The sequence below is a fragment of the Leishmania infantum genome, chromosome 34 (assembly GCF_000002875.2).
Source record: "Leishmania infantum JPCM5 genome chromosome 34".
Taxonomy (NCBI): Eukaryota; Euglenozoa; class Kinetoplastea; order Trypanosomatida; family Trypanosomatidae; genus Leishmania; species Leishmania infantum.
The window spans coordinates 1,311,313-1,327,106 of record NC_009418.2 but is presented as its reverse complement, the minus strand read 5'-3'; the positions used below and the strand labels follow the sequence as shown (position 1 = coordinate 1,327,106).

Genomic DNA, 15,794 nt, shown 5'->3' with positions numbered 1-15,794 from the left:
CGCCCGCATTTGCGGTGTGTTTTTGCCCAGCACTCTTGCAGTCATCACGGTGTACGTGTGTGCGTGTGGGGGGGGGTGGGAAGAGGATGCTGACGCAGTGCGGAGCCGGCGAGAAGTGAACAAAGACAGTGTCCGCTTGTGTCGCCTCCGACGCCACCTCCCGTCAACGAAATGGGGATTGAAAAAAGCGGCGATGGTGGTGTTGGTGAAAGCGAAAGCGCGAGAAGGGGGGAGGGAGCAGGGGGGAGAAGGAAGTCGTGTGTGGCTGTCGTATGAGCGCGATGGAAAGGCTCATTTCATCTCCCTCATCAATGAGAGAAAGAGCGGGCAGGGGCATCTGAGAATCGTGCTACGTTCCCACCGCCTCACACCATCACAAGATGGACAATCCTCCACACACGCACGCACACACAAAGAGGACATGGGAGAAGGACAGCACCGCTTTCCTGGGAGGGATAAGCTCCATTGCTGCTGTGCGAACGGTGTGGTGCTCGAAGGAGAGTAAGAGCAGTGGCGTCGAGGGGTCTTCGATGCACGTCTTTCGGCGTCACGGCACTCACGCTCTACCTCGTTATACACACCAAGAGGGTGAAGCTGGTAGAAGGCTACAGTGCAAGGCATACTAGACATGAGGATGATAGAGAACAACAGCAAAACATAGAAAGGATACAGAGCATGAGACTACTGATGAGGCTTTCAGATGTCTTTCGTTCTTGGAGGGGCTTCGACACCCCTCGGTGCCGTACTTACGGCGCCAGCAACTGGGCCAGAAAGGAGGAGGGAAAAGCGGGCAGATTTATCGTGTAAAAAGGGAGAGAACATCGAAAAGACCAAACGGAGCGCCCACGCGCACACAGCCATCGAAAACCCCAACAACATCGAAAGCACACAACGGCACGAAGGGGGGGAGGAGAGATCCAGACACCCACAAAAACACCCACATACACCATACACATGCAAAAGCAACTCATTCACCCGAGAGGATGCCCAGGAAAACAAAAGGTGGTAAAGGTCCACAATAAAGGGAAGCAGGAGGCCCGAAGCGTACATTACGCAAAGAAAGCGAGAGAGAGGATGGAGATGGAGTGCCGATGAAAGGAGCTTGTGTCTGATGGGAGCTCCGGCGGAATGGGGAGGGAGCAAGAGGGGGTGTAGGATGTGAGGTAGGGTGGGGTGGAAAAGAAACAAAACATGAGGGAAGGAAAAGAAACAAAACATGAGGGAAGGAAAAGAAAAGAGCAACAGAGGAAAGCGACAAGAATAGAAAGAGACAGCGGAAGAAGGAAGGAAGACGAGAGGGGGGAGGGCAGAGACAAATAAAAAAATGAGGGAGTACACACAAAACCAAGAATGAAACACAGACACAGACACACACACACACACAGACACACACACACACACACACACACAAGCACACGCGAAACGCTAAAGGACATTTCGACGGGAGTGGTGAGGAGGAGGGAAGACAGGTGAAAAAAAAAAACAAAATAACGACGAGGGCTCAAACAAAAGAAGATCAACATCCACCCACACCAACAGGGATGCGCGTGGGAAGGAGGTTGTCAACGATGAATCATGTACGCCGGTCAGAAAAGTCGCAGTAAAAGTCACAAAGCGGCTTTACAGACAGCAACATCACCCACGGCGGCACGACGCTCACAAGGCACACAAATGTCTGGGGCAAAAAAGGCGCAACGGAATCCTTCTCAACGTATCATCCAACCACAGACAAGCGCGAAAATATACTCAAACACAACCACACTTCTCCTACCTCAGTTGCACCACGGCCATGTCCAGCAGCCGGGCCGACGAACACTGCCTGGCGTCGTTCAGCCCATTGCCATCCCACCGCGCAAGGCACACGTGCAGTCCAGGATTACGCTCGACATCACCGCAACGCAGCGAAAGCAGAAAAAAAAAAGTAGGTGGATGCGTATACTTGCCGAATCGCCCACACGATTTGTAGTGACCTAGTAGAGCCCTGGCCACGACCGCAGGTCTCTTCCGCACTGAGCTGTCCGCTGACACGGAAGACTCCGTCCGTCGTCTCCGAGGGCAGCCTGCGCCGCCTGTTGGCGACCCCACAGAGCGTGTGTGGGTACTGGACCCTGATGCCGCGCTGCAGTGCCCACAATCGTCGCGGGAGGGAGGGGGGAAAAGAAAGAGTGACAAGAGACAAAAAAAGGTGAAACACACCGAGGCACTCGTAGAAAAAGAGCAAGATGACTCGAAAACGAATAAAGAAGGAGCGGGAACAGGTCACGGCAGCCCCTTGTAAGTATATCGGTGTGTGTAATTTGGGCCTTGAGTCGGCCCCCTCACACGTCCCCATGTGCACATATGCGGACGAGCGATGCAGATCACAACAGGGCCCGAGCGGCGCTACAGTCGCTTCTTATGCGGTAGTCAGGGGCCTTTGAGGATACTTTTTGTTTGCTGCCTCATGCCTCCCTCCCTTCGCACTGCGCCCACACACAAACGGCAGCGAAAACGAACAATAAAAGGGGTGCAGGGATCGTTTTCGACTGTAAGCGTCGGCGCCGTACCTCTCCCCGCTACCGCTGCGCTGTTTCACTCGCCTGCGTTTCCAGCGCCCTACTTGGCCCTCTCTCCATGGCTGGTGCTGCTCACTTGTCGCTCTTCTTTCTACGCGTGTGTGTGTGTGTGTGTGCTTCGGGTATGTGAAGCGCACCTCCACCTGAGCGCCGATGCATGATCCGACAGCGAAGAAGGAGAGAAGCAGCGGATGAGACTGAGCCATGGGAGGGTGTGCGGAGAGGGAGAGAAGGGTCCTTTGCGTCAAGCGGGCCTCGGAGAAAGGCTGAGAAGAGGAGGGGGAGGAGGAGAGAGGGAGGCGAGTGTGTAACCAAACGTCAAGGACACTTTCGCAAGACGCGCGCGCAAACGCTCCTGTAGTCTCAACAACGCGAAACCCGAAAACACAAGAAGCTGCAGGAGGCAAATTAGAGCGCTGAAACACACGAATACCACCTTGCTTCACGCTCCATGTCAAACGTACCGCGATCGGAAGAGAGATGCATAGAAAGGGAGAGGGAGCAAAGGCAACGACACCCTGCTGTGAGACCGCCGTCGCCAGCACAGCCCTTTTCTATTGCGCGACAAGGGGGGAAAAACAGCGACAACCACGAAAAAAAACAAAAGCCGAGGAAGAAAAAAAAACGTGCATACAATGAGCCGTACGGGACAGGGAAAGACGAGACTGCCAACCAGGGGAGGGCGCAAAAAACAAAGGACTAGTGCGTCTCACGTCACATGCGAACAGACACACTCACACACACAGACTCGCTGTCTTTCCCTCCCAAACAGCGGTGAGGATGACAAGGAGGTACCGCCGGCGGTGTTGAGAGAGCCGTAGAGACGCCAACCGTGTATAACTGGATCGCGAACTCGCATGCGCGAATACACGCACACACTAATGTCCGTCGTATATGAGGCGCACCCCCGCCGAAAACAAACAAAACACGCATTCATGCACAAAGGGGAACACTCAAACGACGAAAAAAAAATGGAATGAAGAATCCGAAAATGGGGTACCGGGGGCGGGAGGTGAAGGCGACCAGAGAAGCACTATGTTACAGCGCCGTACTTGCAGGCGTATCACAAACGATTCGCGTTCCGAAAGACACACGCACACACACACACACAGTAGTACAAGACGAAATCATAGGGAACGCAACGAAAACAGGAAAACAAAAAGCGCAGAAGAGAGCGAAACAGGAAGTGGCGTAAGGGGCAACATGATCATAGAGAGAAGGACACGAGAAGGGGCATGCTGATACACACATCTACACAAACACACACACACACACACAAATACGAAAGCGAGCTCTAAAAGACAGAACAACGAGAGGCAAAACCGTGATCAAACTGATACGCGCCAAAATAAGAAAATAGAGAGAGAGAGAGATAGCCGAAGGGAGGGAGAAGGCGATAGAGGGGGGGAGAGAGCAGAGGCTTACAGAAGCGCGAAAACAACAACACAGCCTAATCCCGCTCCCTTACCACCCCACCCCCAACCCTTCGAGATCTGCGTTTCTTTCCTGTGTATAAGAAGAGCGAGAATACCAAAGGAGCTCAGAAGATGTTGTGATGGCGGTTGTTTGAGGGACAAGGTAAGGTGAGGGAGCCACTCGGAGTGGTGACAAAGAAGACAAGTGAATCTAATGACGTGGCGAGAGGAGAGGCAAAAGCACAAGGAGCCGCAGAACACACACCACAGAAAACAAAAAAGAAGTGCCAAGAACGGAAAAGAAGGCGGTAGCAGAGATACATGCAAAGGAAATGAACAACAACATGAAGGCTCGAAGAAACACACCTGCACGCACACGCACACACGCACACACACACACACACAGAAACAGGTGTGTGTGCAGAAACAAAAACGGGAGAAAAGGGGGAGCTGAAAGAGAACAAAACAAGCACACAGGCCGAGAGAGGGCAATGCAAAAGCAGGAAAGAGAAGCAGAAGGCGTAGTAACGCTGCATGGTCATCAGGAAGAAGGGGAAGGGGGAGGAAGATAGGTGAGGATCGCCATAGAAGACACCTCCCCCCCCGCCTGCCCTCATAGACGCAGCTCAATGAGTAGCTCAAAGTGACTCTTTCACTCCATGCTCTGCAGCGCGTGCTACTCTGCCACACTGCTACACGTTCCATTCTTGGAAAGGCGCTAGCAGGCCGCCGGTGTCGTGAGTGGGGGAGAAGAGTGCACGCTGATTCTCTAGGTCTGCCGATGAGGCACGGCATACGGTCCTGCGATTCTGCTCCGTGGCTGCTGCTGCTGCGGTGACTGACATCGCGAACTTGTGCAATGCCGAGCGCCCACGGCTGTTGACGCGCTGCGACGGAAAGGGTAAGCGAGTCGCGCGAGTCGAGTGTGAGGTGCAAATAGAATACTCGTCAGCGCACTCGACGGGGGCGGCTGATACGCAGTTGGGCGGGTAGTAGCCGAACACGGAGATGGCGCGCTCGATCTCGGTCAGCAAGACGGCCAGCATGTCGAGAAAGAGGGTGAGGTGGTTCGGGTCGACAAACGTGTTCTCTCCCTCTGGCTGCACGCGAATCATAAAGTCGCGACCGCGCGGTACGACTGCCCAGCGTAGCGGTTCGTCTGGATGAAAGGCAAGCGCAGCTGGGTCGTTCTGCGCAGTCCACCGAATCCACTCTAGGCTGTCTGTGTCTTGACCGGTGAGGCGCAACCGCGCTCCTGATGTGCGGAGTCGTGGGCGAGGGCTCGACTGGGTTGGTTGGTTCAAAGCCGGCCTCTGCTTCAGATTATCGTAGGCAGCGTGAACACGCTGGAAGAACTCGAAGGCGTTCGCCTGCGTAACACGGATTTCACGCCCGTTCGGGATCAAGTCATAGCATGACTGGTTCACCGTGAAGAGACAGAACGTCAGCTGGAGCATCTCGAAGTCCTCGACGCTGATTTCGTTCTTGTTGTATTGATTCTCCACTTGGCACATGGCATTGAACACTTCCACATCAATGTCTTCCGGCTGAAGAATTATGTTGTTGTTCCAGACATGCGACTGACTAGCAGGGTAGCGAGCGAGGCCGCCCTGCCACGTCTGCGGAGCCACACAAAAGGGCGCTGCCTCGTTCATGAAAGGTACACAAATGAAAACAAACAAGAAAGACTAGCCCAGTGTTCCACCTCCTTCAAGCGGTGCCCACACACACACACACACACACACGCCGCGCCAGGCTAAGGAGCGCGAAAAAAAAAAGATTCTTCTTTTTTGTTTTCCGTCGGATGCTCTCCGTCACCTTAGACTTTGGAGAAAAGAACAAAGGCCAATCAGAGAGGGAAGACAAGAGATGATAGCGTATAAAACACACGTGCACGGGCGCGCACAAGACAGCGGCAAGCAGAGGCTGGATCACTTTCCTGAAACACACAATGATCACCGCTTTTCTTACATCTGTGCGGCTAATCAGCGAGAGAAAACGAGCGCCGTGACGGCTATCAAACTTGTGACGAAAGAGGAGAAAAAATCGGAGAGTGGTACGCCCCTGCGTGTTGAGGACGTCGGCACTTTCTTCCCTTTTTTCGCTCCTGCGTATTGCGACTTCCACGACCAGAAGAGAAGCAAAAAAACGAGAGCGACTGTCTAAAGGCGAAGAGAGCGGGCAGCTCAGCGCCAACGATTCGACGAGATCGGGTGAAAGACGACAACACTTGACGGTCAGAGAAGGGAAAAAAAGAACGCGAGATGAGGAGGAGGGCGGGAGGGATGGAAAGAGGACGCGGACGGAAGAGCGCAAACGCCCCGTTGCTGTAGTCGAGGCGAATAAGACGGCTGACAAACACAGACACGTCCACAGTGCCACGTGCAACAAGCTTGCCACTGTGTCTGTAGACCAAGACTACCCACTTTCAAACTCGGGGGCAGACACGCTAATCACCAACGAGAGGGGTATGCGCAGAAACACACAAAGAACGCACAAACACAAAAAAATAACAATAGACAACAACAAAAATGTGCAGGAGGAGAGAAAAGCGGTAGCTCTATGCAAAACACGCACCAGCGTTGGCACGGCGAGAGGAGGAGGCTGGAGGGAGTGAGAAGCACTGAGCGCACTAGTAAAGCAACGATACGCGAGTTGCTATGATTGTGGATGCCGATGTCGGCGCACGAGAGAAGTTGCGTATTCGCGATTTGTGGAGATTGATAGCGATGGTAAGGAGGGGGTGGGTGGGTGGGTGGGCGAGAGGAGGTGGGGGGAAGATCGTGAAATTGACGCGAATAGACGCCGCGAAAACGAGCAAAGGAGTGGAAAGGAGAAAGAGGGGTTGTGCTAGGCATGACATACAAAAGCCATGGGGTTCACATATTTTTGTTTTTCTTATCGCCGAGACGAGAGGGGAGACCTGGCGCGGCTTGCGCTGGAAGAGTAAGGCGCAGGTCAGGAGGATGCCTACGGGGAAAGGGAGAGGAAGAAAACACTTTTCCTTGTTATACAGCGCTCCTCAATGCTTTCCAGAGGAGCTCATAAACGTTCATCCCGCGCCATGCGCGCTAATGGGAAACGTACTCGTGCCATTCGCACTCCTTTCCGCAATTAGCCTTCATTTCGGAGCAGACGGTTGATGCGCAAGAGAGCGAGAGCCTTGAGTTGGACGTTGCAGGAGAAAAGGTGCGCGCCCTTTTCCCGTTTCTCTTCTCAGTTTTTGTTTTCTCCTTTTCAACATGGGGCCTACAAGTGTGTGTGGTGCCGCAGGTCGCTCCGATGCCACGCCATCCACGACCTCAACGCCGACGTCAGTGGCGATAAATCACTCTGAACTCCCCGGATCGCACGCACCTGACCTTGGTATCACCACAAGTTGTTCGGCATTTGGCAAGGGATGGGGAGGGGAGGGGGGCTTCTCGGCTTCTCCACACACACACACACAGAGTTTTTTTTTTTGGGGGGGGGGGTACTGGACCCGGACATGTGATGCACTCTGAGGTGTGTCTCCTTTCATCAGGGCCGCAGAGGAATCAAGAAAACTAAAAAGTGAACAGAAAGCCGAAGAGCGCGCTCCAACAACAAAAGAAACACTGTATGAAACAACGAAGTCAAAACTGTGCGCTTCCGCCCCCCTCCCCCTTCTTCCTTCCCTTCCCTTCCCTTCCCTCTCTCCACAAAAAAAGTTTAGTCTGCGTATATCGTCTGTCCTAAAGCGAGGGAGCATAATCGGAAAAGAAGGAGGTGCAGTAAGAAAGAAAAGAGACATTGGCAGACAGCACGGGAGACAGGGACCTGCAGCTGTGTGCGTATAGGCGTATGCGCGTTTGAGTAGCTCTGTAGATGAGTGTGGACGTAAACACACACCACCAAAAAAAAAGAGTCCGAGGAAAAAGAGGAAAGCAACGCGCAAGGAAAAAAAGCACACATCGCAAGGCATGCACACGAAGAAAAAGCCCGCAAACACACACACACACACACACATAGCTCAGTTTGAATGAAGACCGCGGCAATGGAAAAAAAGGAGACGCAGGCGTGTATGTGGTAGTGGTGGAGAAACAGAGAAGTGATCAGAAAGAGGGACCAGTGCTAGGCAGGAGAACTCGAACGGAGAAAGTCAAGAAAGCGAAAAACACAGATAGCCGAAGCAAAAAAAAAAAAGAGCTAAACACCCGACAGAGACCACAAAGAAACAAACAAGAAGCGAAATCAAAAAGAGATACACGTTCGACAGGTTACACACACACACAAGCACACACACACACACACACGCAAGTGGCGGGTTAGGAGGAGGACGAGGAGGGCAGCCAAACGGTGAAAAATCCACAGGAAACAACAAAATAAAAGAACGAAAAAAAAAGGGGTGGTGCAAGAGACCCACACGCAAGATGACACAGAAAACTGAAAAGCGATGGTTTGGGCAGAGCGAAGAAGACCACAGAATTACCCAAAACAAGAGTCTAGTAGGTCGGGAGATGGGATGGGATGGAGACGGGGATGGGAGAGAGAACATGTAGAAGAGGCATAAGGGAGGAAAGGAGGGAGGGGAAGAGAAGGACGTACTATAGTGATTCTGATAGCGTATGTGAGGCATGGACTGATGATGAGACGGAACACCGCCGCTCCCCAAGAAAAACACACCCACACCCACTGGAAGAAAACAAAACAAAAAAAAACAACGTCACACGCCATAATACGGGAAACAGTACAGACCCACTCACGCGAAGAAGAACCAAAAAAAAAAACGAAAAGAAAAGGTGGGGCAATGCAAAACAAAAGACGGTGCCATTCTCAAAAACCTCACGCAGAACGGAAATGCATCGCATCATCTACAAATTAAGTGACTGCGACGGTGCCAAAAGACCACCGGTATTGTGTGTAGGTGAGAACATGTTAAGATTCTCGGGCGTGGACGTGAGGGCGTGAACGCTTGCCGGGATCTCGAGCTCCGCTGGCGGCGTAGACGGAGTAACCACATCCCACTCTGCAACATCCCACTCGGATGGCTCTTGAGGGTACTTGCCCGCATCTAAGATTGCCAATCGAATGGACTGTAGGCGTCTACGCAAGAGCCGAAGATACGTCTTGACGTCCTTGGGCAGGATGACACACCCATCTTCTGACGCATTCGCGTAGGGGCAGTCCTTGCTACTAAGGAAGTTCGTGTCCCACTGTAGCTGTGTCTGCCGCACTATTTCTTCTGGAGACATGCTCGACTTCAACAAGCACTCTGTCGTGCACTCGTAGGTCCAAATGTCAAGCAAGTTCTTGTCTGTCCAGTACCCTACATCGGCGTCTGCTTCCTCCACTGTACCGTAGACACGCTCGCGGTCGCGTTGCATGACGCTTAAGGACCTGATTCCGCCCGTCGTCGCTTCGGCAGAGTGCGAGCAAGCGCGTGCTGCGCTGTCCTCTGCCTTGCCACCAGATAAAGCCTCCACACGTTTCCTTTCTTCCTCAACGTACTGGAGGAAGATGCCAATGTTGCCTGTTGCCACTTGGATGTGCCGACCATTCGGTATAAGGTTGTAGACACCATCGTGGCAGGGCAGGCAAAAACGCAGCTGCCGCGCATTCAACTCTGTCTTCGTCAGCCGGCCGAGCTGATACTGCGAGCGCAGTTCCATGATAGAACGCACCACCGTTGAGTCTACGTCGCGCAGCGTGAGGTGCGCCTCGTTGCCACGGTGCGCTTCGCTTTGTGTGTGGCCGACCGCGGAGGCCGCCTCAGATCCGACTGTGCGTGGTGGCGGCTGCGCTGGGATTTTGATATCCTGTTGCGGTGGCGGCGTCAGCTGTGTGGCCGCTGTGTTAGAGGCCGCCACTGGGGGCGGAGGTGGGCCCGCGGACCCCTCCCCTCCCCCTCCTGCGCCCCTGGACGCGTTGCTGTGCGTTGGCGTTCCGAGGGCAACTTCATTGATGTACCTGTGCACCTCGTCTTGCTTCGCCACGACCGCCTGGATGAACTGATTCAGGTTCAGCCGCGTCACAGGAATAAAGCGGCCGTTCTCTTTGAGGTCCATGTGGTGCGGCCCAAATTCTAAGTGAAAGGAGATGTCGTGGATCTGCGAAGGCGACTGCCGCAGTCGAAGGATGTACTTCCAAAATTCGATCTCAGCTGGCGACATGTCGCCGAACACCTCGGGGCGCAGGCCGATGGCCTCAAACGCTTCCCACGGCCTCGCTTCCTCACTTGTGGCGGCGCTGCTGGCCACGGTGATGGTGGGCGGCGCCGATATGACCGCTGCGCGCCCAGGTGACGCCGAGGGCGGCGACGCGGCGGCAGCAGCTGCCCTGCGCACCACATTAAGCGACGCGCCAGTGGTCAGAAGGCTGCTGAGTGTTCTGCAGCGCTCACTGGCCATCTCCACATAGCGGTTGGCGTCCTCGAAAGGCACAAGGGCTGTTACGGGTTTGGTCGGGTCGACCGCGAAGAGTCTCCCGGCAAATGGCACGGCGTACGTGACCCCCAGCTGATCCCACACCGAGGACGATTGGATGGCCCACTGCGAGCGCGGGTTCAGTAGACACTCTTGCAGAAAATTGATGATGGGTGTGTAGCTAGAGTTCAATAAATTGCAGTGGGCACTGATGGGGAGCAGGTGGCGCACGGCGTCGTAGTAGCCTTCCTGCGACAGCTCGCCGTTCACGACAGCTTGGTACCGCTTGAGCATGAGCTCAAAATGGTCGTAGTTGTTCGGTGTTACCGCGATTTCTGAGCCGTAGCGGAACAACTCGTGCACACCGCCGTCTTCTTGTGGGATGCGAAAGTACAGAGGACACGCCATCTGAAGCGGGAAGCCGCGGCGGCTGAGCGAGTTGACGGCGTCGTTGAAGGAGCGGACTGTCTCGGAGTAGTACCACTGCTGCATCTTCTGCGTCTCGAGCGCCTCCCGCATCAGCTCCAGCACTTGGCGAGAGCTAACTGGCCGCTTCTCGCATACCTCGGCGACCAGTTTGCTGAGCAGGGTGTCCAAGGCGAATGACGTCAAGAAGGTGTCATTACAACAAAGGTACATTTTCAGCGCTGTTTTCTGCCTTTTCCTTCGCTTCCCGCCCACCCTTTATTTTTTTTTTCGCTCTCTTTGGGTAGATGGAGGAAGGGAGCGGTTTGAGGGCGCGGCGATGCGAGCCAGACTGTCCGCCTAAGCGTATGGGAGAGTGTCCGTCTTGTATGCTACTCAGCACCTCCACCAGTACTCGTCGCCGCCTGCTGAATCTCGTACCGCCCCGCAACGCCTTCGTACGCGTCTGTATGTCTCTTCAGTGTGCAACACAGAGGTGGAGAACGTAAAACGGGGGAGAAGGAAAACGGAAACTACGGAACACACCGCTAAATGAAAATGAGTCTGGTAAAAAAAAAAGACGGGCGTCGAAAGAGTTCACAGAGCCCTGCAGGAGGGAGAGGGGACGCGTGCAGGAGGAGATAGAGGAGGAGGACTTCTAATTATGTTTGTGCCAGCGTGCTCTTATAAGCTACAAGAATCGAAACCGAAACAAAAAAAAAAACGGAACACTCAAAGTAAAGAAACGGTAACAAAAAAAAGAAGCGCACAAGCGAACAGAAGATGAGAGTAGGTCACAGAAGACGGGCGAGTGTGGGCGCGACTGGCAAACTCACGAAGAGAGAGAGGAAGAAAAGCGGACACCAAAGACAACGAGAAAGAAAAAAGGATATAAAGCCTTCTGTGTGCTCAGTATACGTGGACGCTTTCCTTCCTGAGTTGTTCTTCGTTGTTCCGCTACCCTGCGTGACGACAGGGAGGATGACCACAAGGGAGAACGAAAATGAGCAATATCGATGTGGTAGAGCGGATGTGCGTATGGGTGAGGTGGAAGGATGATAGGGCGCCCCACAGCGATTGGACCGAAGGACACAAACACAACCGAGCTGCACGATCAAAGCAAGAGGACGAGAGGCGAGCGGCGGAGGTCTCTTGGCTGACTACCTGTGAGCATCCACAGCTCGTGTGATCCTTCAATTTTTCTAGGGCTTCGAATCTCTCCACTGCTGGTCGCGTGCGCGTCCCCTATATGTGTGTTTGGATGTTCAGCACTCCCCCACCCGTTATGCGTCGCCCTCCTCTCTGTCTTCTTGCAGGTGCTGATGTAAGGTGCGCGCTTTTCTGTTATACTCGCGCGCGCTGTTTTCACCTTTTTCGTCGGCTTCAATTCCAACCCTCGTCGCCGCTTTTCTGTTCTCGCTCTCTTCTCGCAGTATTCTTTCCACGTGTTGCCCAGAGGGCGCGAAAAGATAAAAAGAGAGCCCAAGGGGACAGCGACGCAGTTGTTCCTCTTCCGTGGCGTCGTTTCGAGAGGCGTGTATGCGTGTGTGCGTGTTTCAGCGCTTCGTGGGCAAACACGACTGCCCGTTCTCAGGCAGTCGTGTGACGGTAGTGTGATGAAGTCAATAATCAAGTGACAAAAAAACAGCAGAAAAGAAAACAAGCAATAATCACACACACAAGAAAAAAAGAAAACGTATAACGTATAACGGAAGGTGTCTGAGGGAGAGAAGAAAGAAAGAGGAGATGTGTGACGTTTGAGTGCACGTTCGTGCGTGTTTGAGTACGTTTGTGAATGTTTGTATAAGCGTTCCACAGAAACGGAAGCCAGTCAAGGCGAGGTAGGTTGCAGCAGGAGCACACGTGAAAACACACACACACAAAATGAGAGCGAAAACAGCGGCCGCAAACCCAAGCGAAGGAGAGATACGAAGAGATACGGACAAGTCGAGGAGTGCAATCAGAAAAATAAAAAAAAAGAAACAAAATAGGAGAGGTGTTGGTAGAGAAAGCAGAGAAAGAGCGCTTGTGTCTAACCGGCAGGGTAGCGGTGGCGATAGAGTGTTTATCTCCGTCTCGATCACCAAGGCACAAGCTTCAAGGCCGAAAAGGAAATCTAAACACAAGCACACACACGCAAGAGAAGGAGAACAATTACGCACGCACGCGCACAGAAAATAAAAGAAGGAAAACTCCAAGAGAAACCAAATACAAGAGAGAAAAAAAGAAGAGACAGAGAGGAGGTGCAACTTGAAAGGAAGTGGTGCGAGCGAAAAGACGGAACAAAAGAAAAACAGCGGAAAAGGTGAACACGGGAAGTAAGCACAGGAAAGACCACTCAAACTTGCTCATACCACACAGAGAGACACAGGCGTATCGCTCTCCGTCTCTGTCGACTCGCGCGTGCGCCCGTGCACGGAAAGGCGAGGGCGGGGGCTGATGGCTGCCACAAGAGGTATAGGTAGTTCTATTGGAAAAGTCAAAAGAGAGAACCGCAAGAAGTGTAGAGAAGCAGGATTGGTAGAGAACCAAAAAAAAAAGATGTGAATGGGGCGCTATTCGGGCTGGTAAGCGTATGCAGAGATGGACAGAAGAAAAAAGGCGCGACCGTGTGTGGGTTAACCGTCTGCTCGAGTGGGAGTCTTTTTGAGAGGCGGAGCGGGACGGGCTATAGAAGATCCCCAGCAGTCAAAGGTGCAGAGAAACACCACGAGTACGTGGATGCACAGACACGCACATTAAGACGCAATACGCGAGCGCACGGGCGAGAGAAAAGGCAGGCGCACGAAGACAGATCAACACATGCACAAAAACGAAATTCGCAAGTAAAGAAGGAAATGGTACCTACAATCACACGTGTGCACGCGCCAACAGCGAAACACCGAAGAGTTTGCAGAGCCGAATACGAAGCGACCGTGAACGAAGAGAGCAACCACAAAGAAATACACGCACACGCACACGAAAAGAACACAGAAAGGCACAATACACCCACCACAGTAAGCAGCCGCGAACTAAAATGATGGCGCGAAAGAAGGAGTAGGTAATACAGATGGAGAGAAATGCGAGAGGTTTAGGTAAGGTGCATCCGGGGCGGAGATGGAGGGTAGATATAGAATACGAAGGAAAGGAAGCAACAAAAAATTTGATGTCTGAGAGATGAAGAATAAAGTGTGCACCTCTGTCTGTGTTTGTGTCTGCGCGGCGAGAGAAGTAAAAAAAAAGGAAACCAAAGAAGAGAACAAGAATGTATGTGAACAAGGCCGCGAGGGAAAGAGAGAGAGAGAGACGGCACGAATAGGTGGAGCGGTGGGGATCCCGGGTTCAAATAAGAGGCGGCTCTGGTCGGATAGCCGGGGAAGGGTGACAAGACTCGCTCGTGTCGAGCGACAGACAAGAAATACACGAGTGGGCCCAAATTCCACGAACAGAGGAGAGAGAGATACGAGCGCGCACCTCACTGGCACACGCAGAAAAACGAAAATATAAGAAGGAACCTCAAGACAGAGAAAGAGGGGAGAGGGGGGGAACTACGAATCAAAAGAGAAATGGGCGCGCACACTCTCCACCGTCGTGTCTCGGAGATTTGGTGCTTCTGGCAAACAGAACGAAGAAAAAAGAAAAGCGACAGCGGAGCCACTCAAGTGAAACAGGAGACAAACACCACAACAAAGATAAGCAAACCTTTCCGCGACACAGGGGGGGGGGGGGCAAATACTGCGCTGCGCGTCTACTCGTTTCTTGTGTTTATACGTGGATGGGAAGGGGGTGGAGGGATAGGTGGGGTAACGGTTGGCCCCACCGTTAGCTTCTCGGGCACCAAAACAAAATGATAACCTGCTTGTCGTGTAGTGCCGATTTCTTGACGCGTTGGCTTAACCGGTCGAGCGACAGAGCAGACTTGATGCGCGCCGCCGGAAAAGGGTTCAGAAGAGAGAGAGGGAGAGCAGGTTCGATCTTGTGCGTGCCTCCCCTCAATGCCAGAAACAAAGTAGAGACAGACTTCAATCGACAGGAGATGGGGAAATGCCCCCGCGCCGCACACCTCTAATTTTCGTTTTCCGCTGTATGTATCTGTCTGTCTGTGTGCGTGCGTGCATGCCCAGTGCCTCGGAAGCCCACGACGCTTTTTTTTCGTTCTCGTTTATTACACTTCCCGTTTTCGTTTGCACCTCAACTCACACGAGGCTGCCGCGGCCCCCCTCCACTGAGGACGCCGCAGACGCACGTTAGACGGAGAAAGAAGAGGGTAGGGGGAAGGGTAATGGAAATCGTGCGTGCGTGTCTGTGCGAGCGCGGAAGAATAGGAGGAGGTGACGACTTTGATCTGTAGGTCGCGATGCACGGCTGCTGCTACTGAGAGAAAGAGAGGTATGCAGGAAACAAAAGATGGGACGACAAGGGGACAGGAGCCAAAAGGCACACACACACACCACATAAATAAAAGAACGGATGAGAAAGAGGAGAGACCACCTTTGTGCGTATGTGCGTGCGCCTCCGTTTTCCTTTGCGTTGTCTTCTCGCGCCTTGATTTGCGAGAAAATGTTTCTGTTCGCCGGGTGGAGGAGGGCTAAGGGGAGAAGGCGCAGAGGAAGGAAAACAGGAGACGGTAAAGGACGCAAACGTAAGAGACAGAGCCAGTGCGCGTGTGTGTGTGTGTCTGCGTGGCGAGAGCACAAGCTAAGGAGAGCGGGAGTGCTGCGAAGAACGAGGCAGGGGTGGGTTTCTCGCGCATGCGGGTAGCTTTCCCGTGTCCCCAAGAGGCCGCAAGCTCTGAATGACTTTGGACCAGGTAAGGCGGCCGTGAGCGTTGCACGGAAAAGAAACAAATGCTCAACGTTGAGAGCAGAGGTGCACCCGCTTTTTCCATTCCCTGCGGCACACCGCCCCACAGCCCGCCACAAGGGGTTCCTCTGTCTTCCGCGTCCTTAGAACCCTTTGGCTGCCCCTCGTGACATGATGATGCCGTTCTGTTTTCTTTTTCAACTGCCGCAGCTCCTGTTCTGTAGCGTATACGCAAGCACACGTGTACCCTCATC

The 15,794-nt window shown here is 53.3% G+C and overlaps 3 protein-coding genes across 3 annotated transcripts; all 3 read right to left on the bottom strand.

Annotated features, from left to right (window-relative positions):
• Positions 1 to 2,395: 2,395 nt before the first annotated feature.
• On the bottom strand, positions 2,396 to 2,761 carry LINJ_34_3190 (hypothetical protein, unknown function; the record flags this gene model as incomplete). Its single annotated transcript, XM_001468639.1, has 1 exon — positions 2,396 to 2,761. The coding sequence occupies one exon, from the start codon at positions 2,759 to 2,761 to the stop codon at positions 2,396 to 2,398; it is 366 nt and encodes a 121-aa protein (XP_001468676.1).
• Positions 2,762 to 4,662: 1,901 nt separating this feature from the next.
• On the bottom strand, positions 4,663 to 5,625 carry LINJ_34_3180 (hypothetical protein, unknown function; the record flags this gene model as incomplete). The annotated part of the gene is made up of 1 exon (XM_001468638.1): positions 4,663 to 5,625. One exon carries the CDS (start codon positions 5,623 to 5,625, stop codon positions 4,663 to 4,665), a length of 963 nt encoding a protein of 320 aa, XP_001468675.1.
• A 3,177-nt stretch (positions 5,626 to 8,802) lies between these two features.
• Positions 8,803 to 10,992, bottom strand: LINJ_34_3170 (conserved hypothetical protein; the record flags this gene model as incomplete). The annotated part of the gene is made up of 1 exon (XM_001468637.1): positions 8,803 to 10,992. The coding sequence occupies one exon, from the start codon at positions 10,990 to 10,992 to the stop codon at positions 8,803 to 8,805; it is 2,190 nt and encodes a 729-aa protein (XP_001468674.1).
• Between the last annotated feature and the right edge of the window lie 4,802 nt (positions 10,993 to 15,794).